General features: G+C 34.8%; 2 protein-coding genes across 2 annotated transcripts; one reads left to right on the top strand and one right to left on the bottom strand.

The window, feature by feature from the left end:
- Window positions 1–3,460: 3,460 nt before the first annotated feature.
- On the bottom strand, window positions 3,461–5,288 carry LOC105851248 (uncharacterized). Its single transcript, XM_073363668.1, has 3 exons — window positions 5,214–5,288; window positions 4,978–5,065; window positions 3,461–4,233 (listed from the first exon to the last, which is right to left on the bottom strand). Exons 1-3 carry the CDS (start codon window positions 5,286–5,288, stop codon window positions 3,461–3,463), a joined length of 936 nt encoding a protein of 311 aa, XP_073219769.1.
- LOC101489613 (uncharacterized) lies at window positions 4,940–12,967 on the top strand. Its single transcript, XM_004515542.4, has 7 exons — window positions 4,940–5,483; window positions 5,636–5,771; window positions 9,804–9,885; window positions 11,332–11,507; window positions 11,656–11,793; window positions 11,877–12,016; window positions 12,496–12,967. The coding sequence occupies exons 1-7, from the start codon at window positions 5,366–5,368 to the stop codon at window positions 12,765–12,767; spliced, it is 1,062 nt and encodes a 353-aa protein (XP_004515599.1). The 5' UTR covers window positions 4,940–5,365; the 3' UTR covers window positions 12,768–12,967.
- Window positions 12,968–14,662: the final 1,695 nt, after the last annotated feature.

Raw genomic sequence — 14,662 nt, 5'->3', positions numbered from 1 at the left:
ACGATTTACTAAAAGAAAAAGCGGAAATCGTAAATGTACCACCTATCACGGGTCAGTACAGTTACCATGGTGTCACCTATCACGGGTCAACACGATTTACTAAAATATAAATCGCAAACGTACAACCTATCACGGGTCCGTACAGTTTACCAAGGTGCCACCTATCACGGGTCAGCACAATTCACCAAAAATGTAAATCGTAAATGTACCACCTATCACGGGTCAGTACAGTTACCATGGTGTCACCTATCACGGGTCAACACGATTTACTAAAATGTAAATCGCAAACGTACAACCTATCACGGGTCCGTACAGTTTACCAAGGTGTCACCTATCACGGGTCGACACAATTTACCAAATGAAATGCATGAGCATACACAGACTCCATTCACAACAATCGTTAAGCAAATGCAGATATTAAAAGATTCCCCATTTTTAATACCCATTTAACTTAAACGACTTTCAAACAACATTAATTAAATAAGTCATTAAGAGATTCCCCGTTCTTAATACCGATTTAACTTAATGATTTTCAAAACAAAACGTTAAGCAAACAGTCATATTAAGAGATTCCCCATTCTTAATATACTTTTGACTTAAACGGTTTTCTCGCAAAACATTCAGTAAACGAGTCATTAAGAGATTCCCCATTCTTAATACTCATTTACCGAAACGATTTTCAAAAACGATAGTTAAGTAACCGAGACATTAAGAGATTCCCCATTCTCAACGCCCAGTTAACTTAAACATTTTCCTCAAATACACATTAAGTAAACCGAGGTATTAAAAGATTCCCCATTTTTAATACTCGTTTAACTCTAATGGTTTTCAAATTCCACAGAAACAAATTCAAACATACTTTCACATTCAAACCATAATTCACAACAACCACACCAATTAACAAACATCAAGTTTCATTTACCCATAATCATACACAATGACATTCAAATTCATTTACCACGAAACATTCATCACTATAAACAAAACCTAACTCTTAGGGTTTTACCCATAACGCACTAGTTTGGTTTTTCCCCAAATCGACACATTTAACCCTAACAATTTCCTTCCCACACAACTACAGATAAGTCCCTAATGCAATCTAGAAGTTTGGAAGGAGCCCTTACCTCAAAGTTAGCTTTATCGAGAGTTTCCGGTTCCGCGAGAAATTCCGGTAAAATCTCCGCTCGCAACGCCGCTTCCAAGTTAGTGCACTAGCACCGTAGCACGGAGGTGAGCAACTTTCCCTTCTATCTCTTCGAGAAAAGAGGTTTGGATCTAGGAGAAACGGAGGGGTTTGTGTTTGGGTCTCAAAACCGTTTTTCTTCGTTTTCGGATCAAAGAGGAAGAGTGGAGTTACGAAAACCTTGATCTAACCCTCACCCAACCTTGGGTCACTAGCTTTGAAGGAAAGGAAGCAACGAAAACGAAAAATGGAGAAGGATGGATTTATGGTTTTTCTTGCGTGAACCTGAGGAAGGAGATGGAAAATTTGGGTTTTCCTTCCTTTCTATTTCTTTCCTTTGCTTTTCCTTTCTTCCTTTTTCCTTCCTTCCTTTATATACTATTTTCTTTTCCTTTTCCTTCCTTCTAGTTTTCCTTTCTTTTTCCCTCCAAGCAAACATATATATATAAAATAAATATAACTTAATAAATATCTCAAAATCTAGATATTTATTAAATTACCGTTTCACCCGAAACGCCTTAAATTAACCGTAAAGTATTTACCGCAGTTAAATTCCATTTATTTATCGACGAGAAATTCTAATTGGCATCGAAATATCTTTTTGATTATAAAACTCCAAAATATTATTAACTTTGGCTTAAAAGCCTCCGAGCCAAAATCCAAAATATACCAAAAATACATAAAAGGGTACTTTAAAATTATGGGTCTTACACATGACAAAAAGAAATAGAAATTGTTAGAGATCCAACATTGGAAATCCTACAATCCCAATATAAGGAAGATCTACTCACATATGATCATAATAGAATCAAAGCTTAAATATCATTGGAAATATAAAATAACATAATAAAATAACAAAACAAAAATAAAAAACTGAATATTAATGAAACTAGAAAATTTCTAAGAGAAATACAAGAACAAAAGAAAGAGTAGTAAGAGATTGTGAGTAGACATGTGTCTCTAAGACTGATTATTTTGGTCCTTTTTATATCCTAGGTGCCTTCATGAGCATTAATTACAAGAAACCATCAGAATTTCCTAGGAGGAAAACGATTCAACAGAAAATGAGCAGTTTATGGCCATCTGCCATGCAGTAATAGGTGCAGTAAGATGAACAAATTATGGCCATAATGGTCATTACTGCAAAATAGTAATAGGTGCAGCAACAGAAGATGAACATATTTTGGCCATAATGGTCATTATTATTTTCTCTGCCCCAACATTGCACATACAACAAAGTCGCTAGCATTGCACATGATTTCAAATGAAGACTCCAATTAGGTGGTTGCATAATCGGGGAAAATATCAATGCTTCTTTTAACTTGCAAAATGACTCAAGACAAAATTCATCAAAGACAAAAGCTGCAACCTTTAGGAGTAGACTGGTTAGAGGTTTAGAAATCTTAGAAAAATCTTTAATTAATCGGCGGTAAAATCCTGCATGCCCCAAGAAACTTCTCACTTCTTTTACGGAGGTGGGAGGTGACCTTTTCTCTATTACCTCAATTTTTGTTTTGTCTACATCAATACCTCGCTCGGACACCAAATGTCCAAGAACAATTCCTTCTTTAACCATAAAGTGGCATTTCTCCCAATTTAACACAAGATTAACTTGTTCACACCTTTCAAGTACCTTTTCTTGATTGGTCAAACAATTATTAAAGCTAGATCCATACACTGAAAAGTTATCCATGAATACTTCCATTATATCCTCAACAAAATTAGCAAAAATTGACATCATGCAACATTGAAAGGTAGCAAGGGCATTGTAGAAACCAAAATGCATTCTCCTATAAGCATAAGTGCCATAACGACAAGTAAACGTGGTTTTCTCTTGGTTGCTAGGATGAATTGGAATTTGAAAAAAAACCAGAATAGCCATCCAAATAGCAAAAATGTGAATGATTTGCTAACCTTTCTAACATTTGGTCAATAAAGGGGAGAGAAAAGTGATATTTACGAGTTGCTTAATTCAGCTAGTTGCAATGGATTCATTTTTTTTCCATTTATAACAACAGTAATACCTCCCTTTTTTGGAACTACTTGAATGAGACTAACCCATTTGCTATCAGAGATAGGGTGAATTACCTCGACATCGAGAAGTTTAAGTACCTCTTTTTTCACAACTTCTTTCATGTTAGGATTTAACCTCCTTTGATGCTCAATAGAGGGTTTATAGTCCTCTTCAAGTAGTATCCTATGCATGCAAATTGATGGATTAATTCCCTTTAAGTCCTCAATAGTATACCCAATAGCTTTTGGATACATCTTGAGGACTCAAAGTAATTTTTCAGTTTCTTCACCATTTAATTCAGCACTTACAATGGCAGGAAATGTAGAATTTTTTCCAAAGAATTCATACTTGAGATTTGAGGACAAATGCTTAAGTTCTACTTGTGGAGCCTCTTTTGGGAGAGGTGCTGAATTTTCTGCTGCTAATGCATCAAAATTTAAGTTTGGAAGAGGAGGATTTTCATCCAACAAGTTAGCATATGCATCAGCTTCCTTTGCCAAGTCTTCATGACTTGTGCTTCCAATCAAGCATGCTTCCAACCCGTCTTGCGAGAGTGGTCCTACATGACACTCCTTAACACAATGATCAATTAAATCGACCCTACAACAAGAATCTTCAAGAGAAGGACTTTTCATAAGGTTAGACAAATTAAATTCAACATTTTCATCACCCACATTGAAGACAAACTTCCAATGTTTCACATCAATAACAACTCCTGATGTGGCTAGAAAAGTTCTCCCAAGAAGAATTGGGACTTGGGAGTCATTTTCCATTTCTAACACCACAAAATAAGCCGATATAAACAATTGTCCTACTTTGATAGGAACATCCTCTAATATTCCCACCGGATACTTGATAGATCGATCAACTAACTGTAAGGAAATGTTTGTGGATTTTAACTCACCCACATCAAGATTCTTACAAACTGACAAAGGCATGAGGCTTACACTAGCCCCAAGATCACACAAAGCACGTTCAAAACTCATATCACCAATAACACAAGGAATAGAAAAACCTCCAGAGTATTTAAGTTTGGGAGGTTATTTATTTTGAGTTATGGCACTACATTCCTCAGTTAATCTGGGTCGTAAGAATGGTTAAATAAATTTTTATTCCATATAAATTTTATTATTTTATTTATATAAAATTTTTTGTCAAATTTTATATTTTTAATTTTTTAATTTATTTTTAGTCTTTGATTTTGAATTAACTCTTGTGTATCATTCAAATTTTTGAATGATATTTTGCAGTAATATTTAAGACATTATACGAATCTTTTCCAAAATAATTTAGAATTCATCATTTGTTAAATAATTATAAATTTTTGTAAAGAAGTTGTTAAACATGTGGATAATATTTCTACAAAGTATTATTAAAAAATTCGAAAGATACTTAATAGTACATAACCAATCATATAAAATTATAATATTAACTATTAATTTATTTATTTTATTAATTTCTTATTTCGAAGAAAGTTAAATTCAAAATCCACATATTTAATTATAATAAATAATATCAATATTAATATTCAAATAAATAACTTTATATTATATATAAACGATCATAAATAATTATAAAATAAGCTTTGGAGATGATTCTTGAAGTGTAACTCTAATGAGTCTGGTAACAACTCATCAAATCATTTCTTTAATAATTAACAAACAAAAATCTTCTCACTTTAGACCCTTTCACTCTTGTAAAAAAAAAATAAAGTTCCCCGTCAGCGTGAGAAGAGTTACGATTACGACAATTTTAGTTGTCGAACTTCTCATTAACTCACAGTATAAGAGAGGAGGTCCTAAGGCAAATTCACCCCTGCGCCCTGACCCTTCCTCTCCCAGCTCTGTTCTACCCTTTTTTCTTTTTTCCTTTTTAACAATTTTATCATTATCATCATTACAATTATCTACCTTTTTTTTTATTAAGTTTTGAATCTTTTCACAAATTTTCTTGTTTTTTATCTAAAATTTCCAGAGCTTTAAGGGTTAGGAGGTGTGGAATTTCAGCGTTTCCCACCTGTGTTACTGTCATAACACCGCCGTCACCGTTTCGATCATTCTTTTCTTGTTGTTGTTTCGCTTTTCTTTGCATAGATTTAGGGCTTCTCGTATATTTGATAATCCATAGTTATTATTACGTTTAACAACAATAGCATCCAGATTTTAGAAATGGAAAAGAAAAGAGTTACGGTACCTCTTGTTTGTCACGGTCACTCTCGTCCAGTGGTTGATCTCTTTTACAGTCCCGTTACTCCCGATGGTTTCTTCCTTATAAGCGCAAGCAAAGGTATGCTTCTTCTTCTTCTTTTAATTTATCAATTGTAGATTTCGATTGTGTATTTATATTTATGGATCTGATTTGATGTGTTCATTAATATACCCTAGAATAGATCCATTTTAGGGAGTGACACGCTGTTTTGAAATGTGATGTGTGAATAGATGCTAGTCCTATGTTAAGGAATGGAGAGACTGGAGATTGGATTGGAACATTTGTAGGGCACAAAGGTGCAGTTTGGAGTTGCTGTTTGGATGCTAATGCTTTGCGGGCTGCAACTGCTTCTGCTGATTTCTCAACGTATGTAATCACTTTTTTTTTAAAAATTGTTTACTGCTTTTAAATTAATAGTCTGTTTAACGAGGTATTGGTTATTTCAATGTGCATAGGATACATCCCATTTAGTTGAGTTAATGTCCTATGAACATGTTTGTGATCCTATGGATAGGAAATGTAATCCTAAAAGCCTTGATTGAAATTGCTTTAATAAAGTTCACAACCAAGGATGAAGAGTGTTTGTGGGTCATTCATAAACTGAGTTCCTAAATTAGTAGTAGTTTTCCTTATACTCGTTCATCACACAACCATAGATGGTCTGTGGTGCACTATCTTTTTTCACCATTTGATCAAGTAATTCCACCGCATCTTATCATAGTCTCTCCATACTGGATCCCACTTCCTCTTTTTCTTACTTTGTGGTGTTAGGGGGTCTGCGTGCCTTCTAGCACAATCGTCTGATGGCTATCACTACCGCTCCAGCTATTGCTTCCAAGATCATTGGATCTCCCTTGCAGAACTCAAGCCACTGCAGCACTACCTCCAAGTATGATAGTACATGTTAAGATCATAGACATTTTTCAAACTCTCAAGAATACTTGCATATATATATATATATATATATACATATATATTTGTTTCTACCTACACTTGGGTAGGCTCACGTAACTTTGAGGCAGTGTTATCAAATAGCAGCGTTATAGCATAGAGGATTTTGATGAATACGCTATGAAAACTGCGACGGTATCCTAGTTTTGCCATTATGACAATAGCGGTCGCTATTCCAGTTTCTGATATCCTAGATTTTGCATGAGTGCCAAACATGGCCTAATTTTATAACAGAAAAACTAAAGAGTTAGTGAGTATTACTCCCATATTCAATGTAATGCGTATACCTTTCAATATATAAGCTATGCTATGACCCTATTCCCTTTTTTATTTATATGCAACATGCCTTTTTGTATATATAGTTTACTTATTTTGACTTCTATGAGGCCTCCGCAATTTGACCACAACGCTATCTGCTATTTCACATAGTGGATTTTTGGTGTTTCTCTATTTTCCGCTATCGATAACACTGCTTTGAGGGAAACCTCTGCCACTCTTTGACACTTCACAAGTGTTCCCTTCGATTAAAATATCTCCTTCTGATGGCGAATCCTTTGCAAATTCTAGAAGAAAGTACTGTGCAAGCTATACAGAAAATTTCCTTACATGTAGAACCTGCTGCTCTACAGGAAGGTGCTGTGGGTCTGAATCTGTAGTCTCTACTGGTTTTCAGCATCACCAGTTAACATTTTATTCTTTTAGTTTCAGCATTTAATCTGAGTCTCCATTTAACAATAAATTCTTTGTACAGTGATTCAATTTTATTCTTAATTTTTTTTTCCTTTGGAATCATCATTTAATTTGAATTTCCATTTTACATTTTATGCTTTCAATTTCACCATTTAATCTGGATCACTTTTGTTCTTATTTTCACCCTTCTCATGTCTTTTGTTCTGTAACTGTTTCTTAATTTTGGTTTATATATATCTATATATATATATTCATAAACTCATAAAATTCTTCTACTTGATTCTCATGTTTGAAATCATGTTCACAACTCAATGAAGAGATGATAGAAACCAGAATTTTACAGTAAGGAAACAGTATTTTATTGATTGAAATTGATGAGCTTTGAAGCTCTTACAATGGTGGAAATCTGAAAATGCAGCAAAGAAAACTAAACCAGAGCATAACTACTCCTCAACCAGAAAATTCTCTCCAAACTGTTTCTAACAATATTTCTGAATCCTCACTGACTCTCCTTCCCTCTTCTTTATAACAGAAAACTATAACAGAATCCCATAAAATCAGGGAATATACTAAGTTACTAATTTACTCTTATTTTCTAAACAACCTATCTATTGGGCTAAGGCCCAATTTTCAGTGTCCTATCAAGAGATGTAGTGCCCAAACAGAATTGCAAGCCACATTGAACTCATTGAGATTTTGAATAGATAAGTTGCAGTATTGAGAGAACGGACCAGGCTGGAGCAACCAATCACAGAATTTTTTAAGATGTAGCAAGGTTTCACTTGTGTTACCTGATAGTAGCAGCAACCCTGGTAGCAGGGCAGTGTTGCATGAAAGGATGATGTTGGTTAGGGATGGGCAATGTTGACCAATGTTTTCAGAGATGGGTAGTGTCAGGATGTAATGGATAATCTAAAACTGGATTGTATTTGATGCCGTGAGATTTTAAAAAAGGTCATAATCATGATTGTGGCCCTTATGTCTAGGTTTTTAATGTCTCCATGCATCGTGACCACATCTGCTGTATTTGACGCAATTTTCCGAAATATCAAGGATAAGGATCACAGCGTAACTGTGATGTGACTGCGATTTAAACCTTGACCTTACATCCAAGGTTTACATTTCTACTTATAAAAACGTTGGGATTTGGCATCCCGCTTTGATTCTAGCCAAATGAGTTCTAAGCTAGGATTGTGACCTAAAACGTGCAAACGTGCATGAATCGGCATGTTTGCAACTTTGTATGTGAGTGTAATAATTTTTAATTTAAATTCTTAAAATGATTCCATTCATTTCGGTGATCCAAACATGAAAACTGGTATGTAAATCAATCAGATCTTTTTATAATGAATTTGAAAAACAGGAATTGATTTCTGAAACAATTCAAGTGAACTCTATACTTTCCATCATCCCAACACATTAGGATTATTATGTTTTCAAATATCTTTCGCATTTTTATTAAAGCTTGTAGTTTTCCTGTAGTAACTGTAATTCTTGTAAAATATTCTGTTTCACTCTATGTTGTCAATCCCGGCGCGATCCCACGCTATGCCGGTGCGGTGGAGGGGCTGGCTGCAATGCCACTGACCGGGAAAACGCATTTGCCAGTGGCGGCGCTCCCGGCCGCCAATCCCGCTATCAACGCAATCTGCTATCCCAGCCCGACCCGCTCTAGGACTTTTTCAAAAACACAAGTTTTAATTTACTTTTTTTTTAAAAAAAAAAATTTATTCTTCATTAAGCGTGTCTAGATCATTCCCCACCCAACTTAAGCCCTAATTTTTTATTATTATAAACCCACAAAAGGGTTGGTTCAGCATTGTGAAAAATAAACCATTTTCGTTCTTTTTGTGATTCTATTTTGTCTGCTCTGTTTCTTCTGCTATGTTATCTATTTTGTTAATTACAATTACTATTAGAACTTGATTTTGATGTTGGGTGTTGGTTATTAAGTATGATTACCCTTTAATTTTGTGTACTTTGCTATTTTTTTTTTGTATTTTATGTTTAATTTATATACAGTTTTTTGGCATTCGCAATAGCGGTCATCCCGCTATCCCATTTTTAAAATTCGGTGCTCCGCGCCACCATTTGAGACTGACAACATAGGTTTCACTGGCATATATTTTGCTCTGGCTGCTTCTCATTTCATTTGGCCATTAAGTACTCTTGCATTTGTTACGAGATTTTGAAAAAATTATTCCTGGGTTTAAAGGTTCCCAGGAATGGGATAACTTCCCATATTTCCATGCTTCTATTCCCATGAAATGAGGTGGTAATAAAAGATTCTCATGTAGGTGGGAATATAATTGATGTGACTATCTTTCCACTTCTTTGAAATATTCATAGGAATACAAACCAAACAGTTTTTTTTAGAAAATACTTGGGAATAAATTTCCTATCATTATACTTGAAGTGTTAGCTCAATGGTAAGAAATTAGCTATGTAACTTTAAGGTACCGAGTTCAAATTCCCTCAAGGACAGTTGTAAAATGGCCATTAGTGCCACTTTGATTTAATAAAAATTTCTCCTTTAATTTTTCATTGGTAAAATTTTTTTCTCGTCATTATTTCTTGGAAAAATTATTCTTGGGAATAAACTTAACCACGAAACAAACTCCCCCTTAGTAACAGTCTCTTATATGCTTTTATTTTGACATTGCTATTTTCTAGATATCACATGCAGTGTGCATTTTATGTTGGAGTACTTGCAGTTTGACAAAAATTGATACATCATATTCTTTGCTTTGTGTGCAGCAAAGTTTGGGATGCATTAACAGGCGATGAGTTACATTCTTTTGAGCACAAGCACATTGTTAGAGCATGTGCCTTTTCTGAGGTAGAATTGATGCCTTTTCTGAGCATGTGCCGCTTTCACATTTTGATTTTTTTGCTGGGATAAAGTTACTGCGTACAAAACACAGTGGTCCTTCCTGTAAACAGAAAATAAAAATATCAAGTTGTATACATTCCTAGGGAAAATTTTATCATACAATTGCAAGTCTGGCAATGTTGTACGGGAGAGATGTTAGGTGGTAAAATCTTAACACAAGAATGAAAGAAGCGTAGCAGAGATGAGAATGCTGTGTTGGATGTGTCAAAAAGATGGTGAAAACTCGGCTAGGAGGTTTGGGCATATGGAGAGGAAACCTGTAGATTCTGTAGTGAGAGTACATCACATGGAGGGTAGTCAAAATTGCTAGAGGCAAATGAATACCTAGAAAAACTGTACGAGGAACCAATGTTTTAGAAACCGACTCAGACATCGCTTCGTCGAGGTCACGAAGTCACCGGTTGAACCTGGGGTCATGGGTTGAACCGTATGACTTAACTGGATTAAACCAGATGAACATCATAAATAATTAGTAACTAATTCAACAAATAAATAAATAATTAAATAAGGAGAAACTTTCACGTTAAAATTAAAATGCTAAGATAAAGCACTGCTTCTAAATTTGGGTATTTTAAATATAGTGAATAAGGAGTAGTTTATATCACAGTAAATATAGTAAATATACTTAAAGCACTAGTTCGATACCTGCTGTGAGAGTTTTCCAAATTTTTTTAATAGTAAAGTTGCTTTGTTGGTTTAAATATCCAAGCAATGACTCGGCCTGGTTTGCAAAAATTGCAAAGACATCGGTTCATGCCGGGTTTTACCGTGTCATCCCGATTCTCCCCCGTTTAAATGCACAGTTGGTCTATCATGTCGCTCGAACCAGTTATTCACCCAGTTCCCAGCTGGACCGGTCCGAGCCAGTTTTTAAAACTCCAAGAGAAGCCATTAAAAAAGATCTAGAGATTAATTAGTTGGATACAAATATGATATATGACAACATTATGGCATCATTTGATCCATGTAGCCAACCCTACTTAGTGGGATAAGGGTTGGTTGTTCTTGTTGTTTTTGTTGTATAGATGCCTAGAACTCAACTAGTGATAATCAGATTTTCATGTTACCAATAGCTGAATTCATCCCAGGATCTATGTAGTCAGTAGCAGACAGCGTAGCGTATCGGCCGACCCTTAAAACGCTATAGCTTATGGGATCTCTTTAGAAGTCCTCTTTGCAATATTTGATTTCTTCCTCTACTTTGCTTTCTCTATTAAATTTTTTCTACTAGATTTAAATTGAGATATTTTAAATACAAAATAAGCTAATCCCAACATAGATTATCTTAATTGTTGATGTACACTATAGATTCTGTACAAATTTCAATACCTCATTAATGCTAGTATTTTAATTGAGGCTTGCCGACAAACTCTCCTTTGTTCATATGAGCAGGATACACACCTTTTGCTCACTGGGGGAGCAGAAAAAATTCTCCGACTTTATGATTTGAATCGGCCTGATGCACCACCCAAAGAAGTGGATAAATCCCCTGGTTCAGTCAGGAGTGTTGCATGGCTTCATAGTGACCAGACAATATTGAGTTCATGCACTGATAAGGGAGGTGTGAGGTATAGGCTTATTTGGCCATATGATGCTCACCGTTGTCCGTCATTGTGGTTTTTGTATATAAGCTTGCTTGTTTTTAATTTAAAACTTTGGTATATTAACAAGAAGCTTGGATGTTATACTGTACTGAATCTAGTTGATAAATCACAGGCTATGGGATGTAAGAACTGGTAAAATAGTCCAGACACTTGACACCAAGTCGCCTATGACTAGTGCTGAAGTGAGTCAGGATGGTCGTTATATTACAACAGCTGATGGTTCTACTGTCAAATTTTGGGATGCAAATCAGTAAGTAAAAATAGGCTTAGTTGGCCAATTTCTTTTTTTAGGATTCTACCTTTTTGATTCACAGCATCACCTGTGATTTCCAGCTATGGATTAGTGAAGAGCTATGATATGCCGTGCAATGTGGAATCAGCTTCATTGGAGCCCAAGTTTGGGAATAAGTTTATTGCTGGGGGAGAAGACTTGTGGGTTCATGTTTTTGATTTCCATACTGGCAATGAGATTGGTAAGTTATCAAACATTTAGTTACATTAATATATTCAAATTATTGGTTTAGTTATCAAAACATGTCTGGTCATAAGTGTAAAATGAATACTTAAATAACTTTTTAGTCCCACAAGTATGTTATTTTCATGTTTAGTAAAACTCTCTAAACATTGGAAATATGATTTAGTCCTTATTGTTTTGGTTGTAGTTCCTATAATATTTGTCCTAATGGGTGGGATTAGTCCCTATATAAGATTTGGTCCTTATTGTTTTGTTTTTACTTAAATAACTTATTGTTTTGGGATTAGTCCCTATATGATCCACACTAAAACCAAAACAACGACCAAAAGCAACTTTTTCTATTTTTCAGGGATTCAAACCAGCTGTAAATTTTTTGTAGGGACTACAGTCAAATTAGTGTATTGTACGAGGAATACACCAATTTTTTTCTTTTACACTTAGTTTGTTTTAATTTGATGTTGTATCTGGTGATGGCAGCATGCAACAAAGGCCATCATGGTCCTGTACATTGTGTCCGTTTCTCTCCTGGAGGAGAATCATATGCATCAGGATCTGAGGATGGAACCATCAGAATATGGCAAACAGGCCCATTGGGTCATGATGAATCAGAGGGTTTATCCCCAAATGGATCCATTGAAAAGGTTAAGGCAAATGCAGAGGAAGATGTTTCACGCAGGATTGAGGGATTTCATATTGCTGAGGAGGCCAAGTCCAAAGGAAAGGAAGAGGCCACCGGGGAGGAATTATGATACTAATAATAATAATAATTGCGCCCTTCTAGTTCTGCCTGCCATTTGTTTACAATTTTGGCAAGTTATCTGAACCATGGGCCTTTCTAAATATACATGATTAGTATAAACTAAATTTTGTAAGTTTTAGTTTGTATTGGGCAACTACTGAATTGACGAGCTGGTTAAGGATAGTTAATTTTATTTTATGTTTGCATTGATTTCAGGGAGTTTGTGGGATACTCGAAATATCTCGAAATAGTTTTCTTAAATAGATAAATAATAATGACCAAGAAAACATGATAAATTTGCAAATAAAAGAAATAGTAGACCGAGAAAGTCTCCCGTCAAAAAAGATTGGGAAACGTGTCCTGGTGGCGAAGTGTTTTATGTCGTAAGGGTTCGTTTAATAGTTAGGGTAAGAGATAACGTATGATAAAGTACCATATTTTACTATAAATTCAATGGTTGAGTTAATCTGATATGATCTGTTTGTCATTATTGTAAACTTAGATGATTAAAAAACAAATACTTAAAAGATACCAAATACAATGTACCAGAAAAGGTGTAATAAGAGGAGAAAAAGATTTATTCAATAAAAAAAAGGATGGTGTTAAAATTACTCATTCTTATCCTTGACCCTTTTCTTTCATTCTGTTTTTGTTTGACTGCCACTTAGCTTTCTTGGTTAGTTAGGTGGTTTGTTTTAGTTAGTTGACTGTCACTTAACTCATGTATATATAGATATCATTTTCTGAATTCACTCTTTTTGAAAGTTAATGGGGGAATTATCCAGAAACTACTGTTTTCTGCTTGTGCATGTTTAGTTTTCACATGGTATCAATGAACTACCACGTAATATTCATCTCCTCTTCGTATATTTCGTTTTCACATGTTCATTTTCATTCCTTGTTGCTTCAATCTTTCTTTCCCATGGCATAAACCAATGGACAATTAATTCAAAAAGAAACTTCCAAAATTGTTAATGAACCACAAGCTCCCACTCAAATCATCATGTCAACAATCGAAGTTACCATATTGACATGCTCAATCTGTACTCCATGCATCCTAGTGACAATCTTGGAATTGTGATTGTTTCTCCTTTGTTAAATGGTTCCAATAAGCATCCTTTGTCGCATTCTTTGTTGGCGGCATCCATTTTGAAGAACAAACTAGGTTTCCTTATTGGCCTCCTAATCCTCCCAAATGACATTGATTGTTTATCTATCGCATGGTATCACTGCAAAACGTCCAATGGGTGGGCACCACTGTGAGTATTTGGAACAACTGAAAGACAACTATCATCAAGGTGATGTCTTTCACATTTCTTATTTACAAGAAGAAATATATCTATTATAACAATGGGATCAACATAATACTTCTTACTATACCAAATTGAAAAAATTGTGGCAAAAACTTGATAATTTCAAATCCCTCCATGTGTGCATTTATCTTGTTAAATGTTTGAATTTGACTCATTTAAAGTAAGAAGTTGATAAAGTGAGTGAATCAACTATTGAATTTAAAACAACCAATGATTCTTCATGCATGTGCACATAATATGAGCCATTTATTTGATCATCAATGGTTAATATTATTCACTTTTATTTTTTAAAGTGAGTTGCTCACTTTAGATGAGACAAATCCTAAATTTTATTGAACACTATTACCCAAAATTAAGAAATATAGAAAAATAGACTGTGATATGATTCTTGAAAGGTCTAAATGAGGCTTGATGTGACACTTTCCAGCTCAACCCAATACATAATACGAACGGATAGTTGGGCACATCCATAGATTTGTGAGCTCTATAAGGATGACTCTGCATTAAGACCTTGGAATTGGACTAAATGGTCCATGAGCACAAATACCCATTTCCAAGAATGATTTTCCTATATAAGGGAAGATGACGTGTA

The sequence above is a fragment of the Cicer arietinum genome, chromosome 1 (genome assembly GCF_000331145.2).
Source record: "Cicer arietinum cultivar CDC Frontier isolate Library 1 chromosome 1, Cicar.CDCFrontier_v2.0, whole genome shotgun sequence".
NCBI lineage: Eukaryota > Viridiplantae > Streptophyta > Magnoliopsida > Fabales > Fabaceae > Cicer > Cicer arietinum.
Note: the sequence above shows the minus strand (reverse complement) of the source record. Positions and strands in the feature narration are given on the sequence as shown.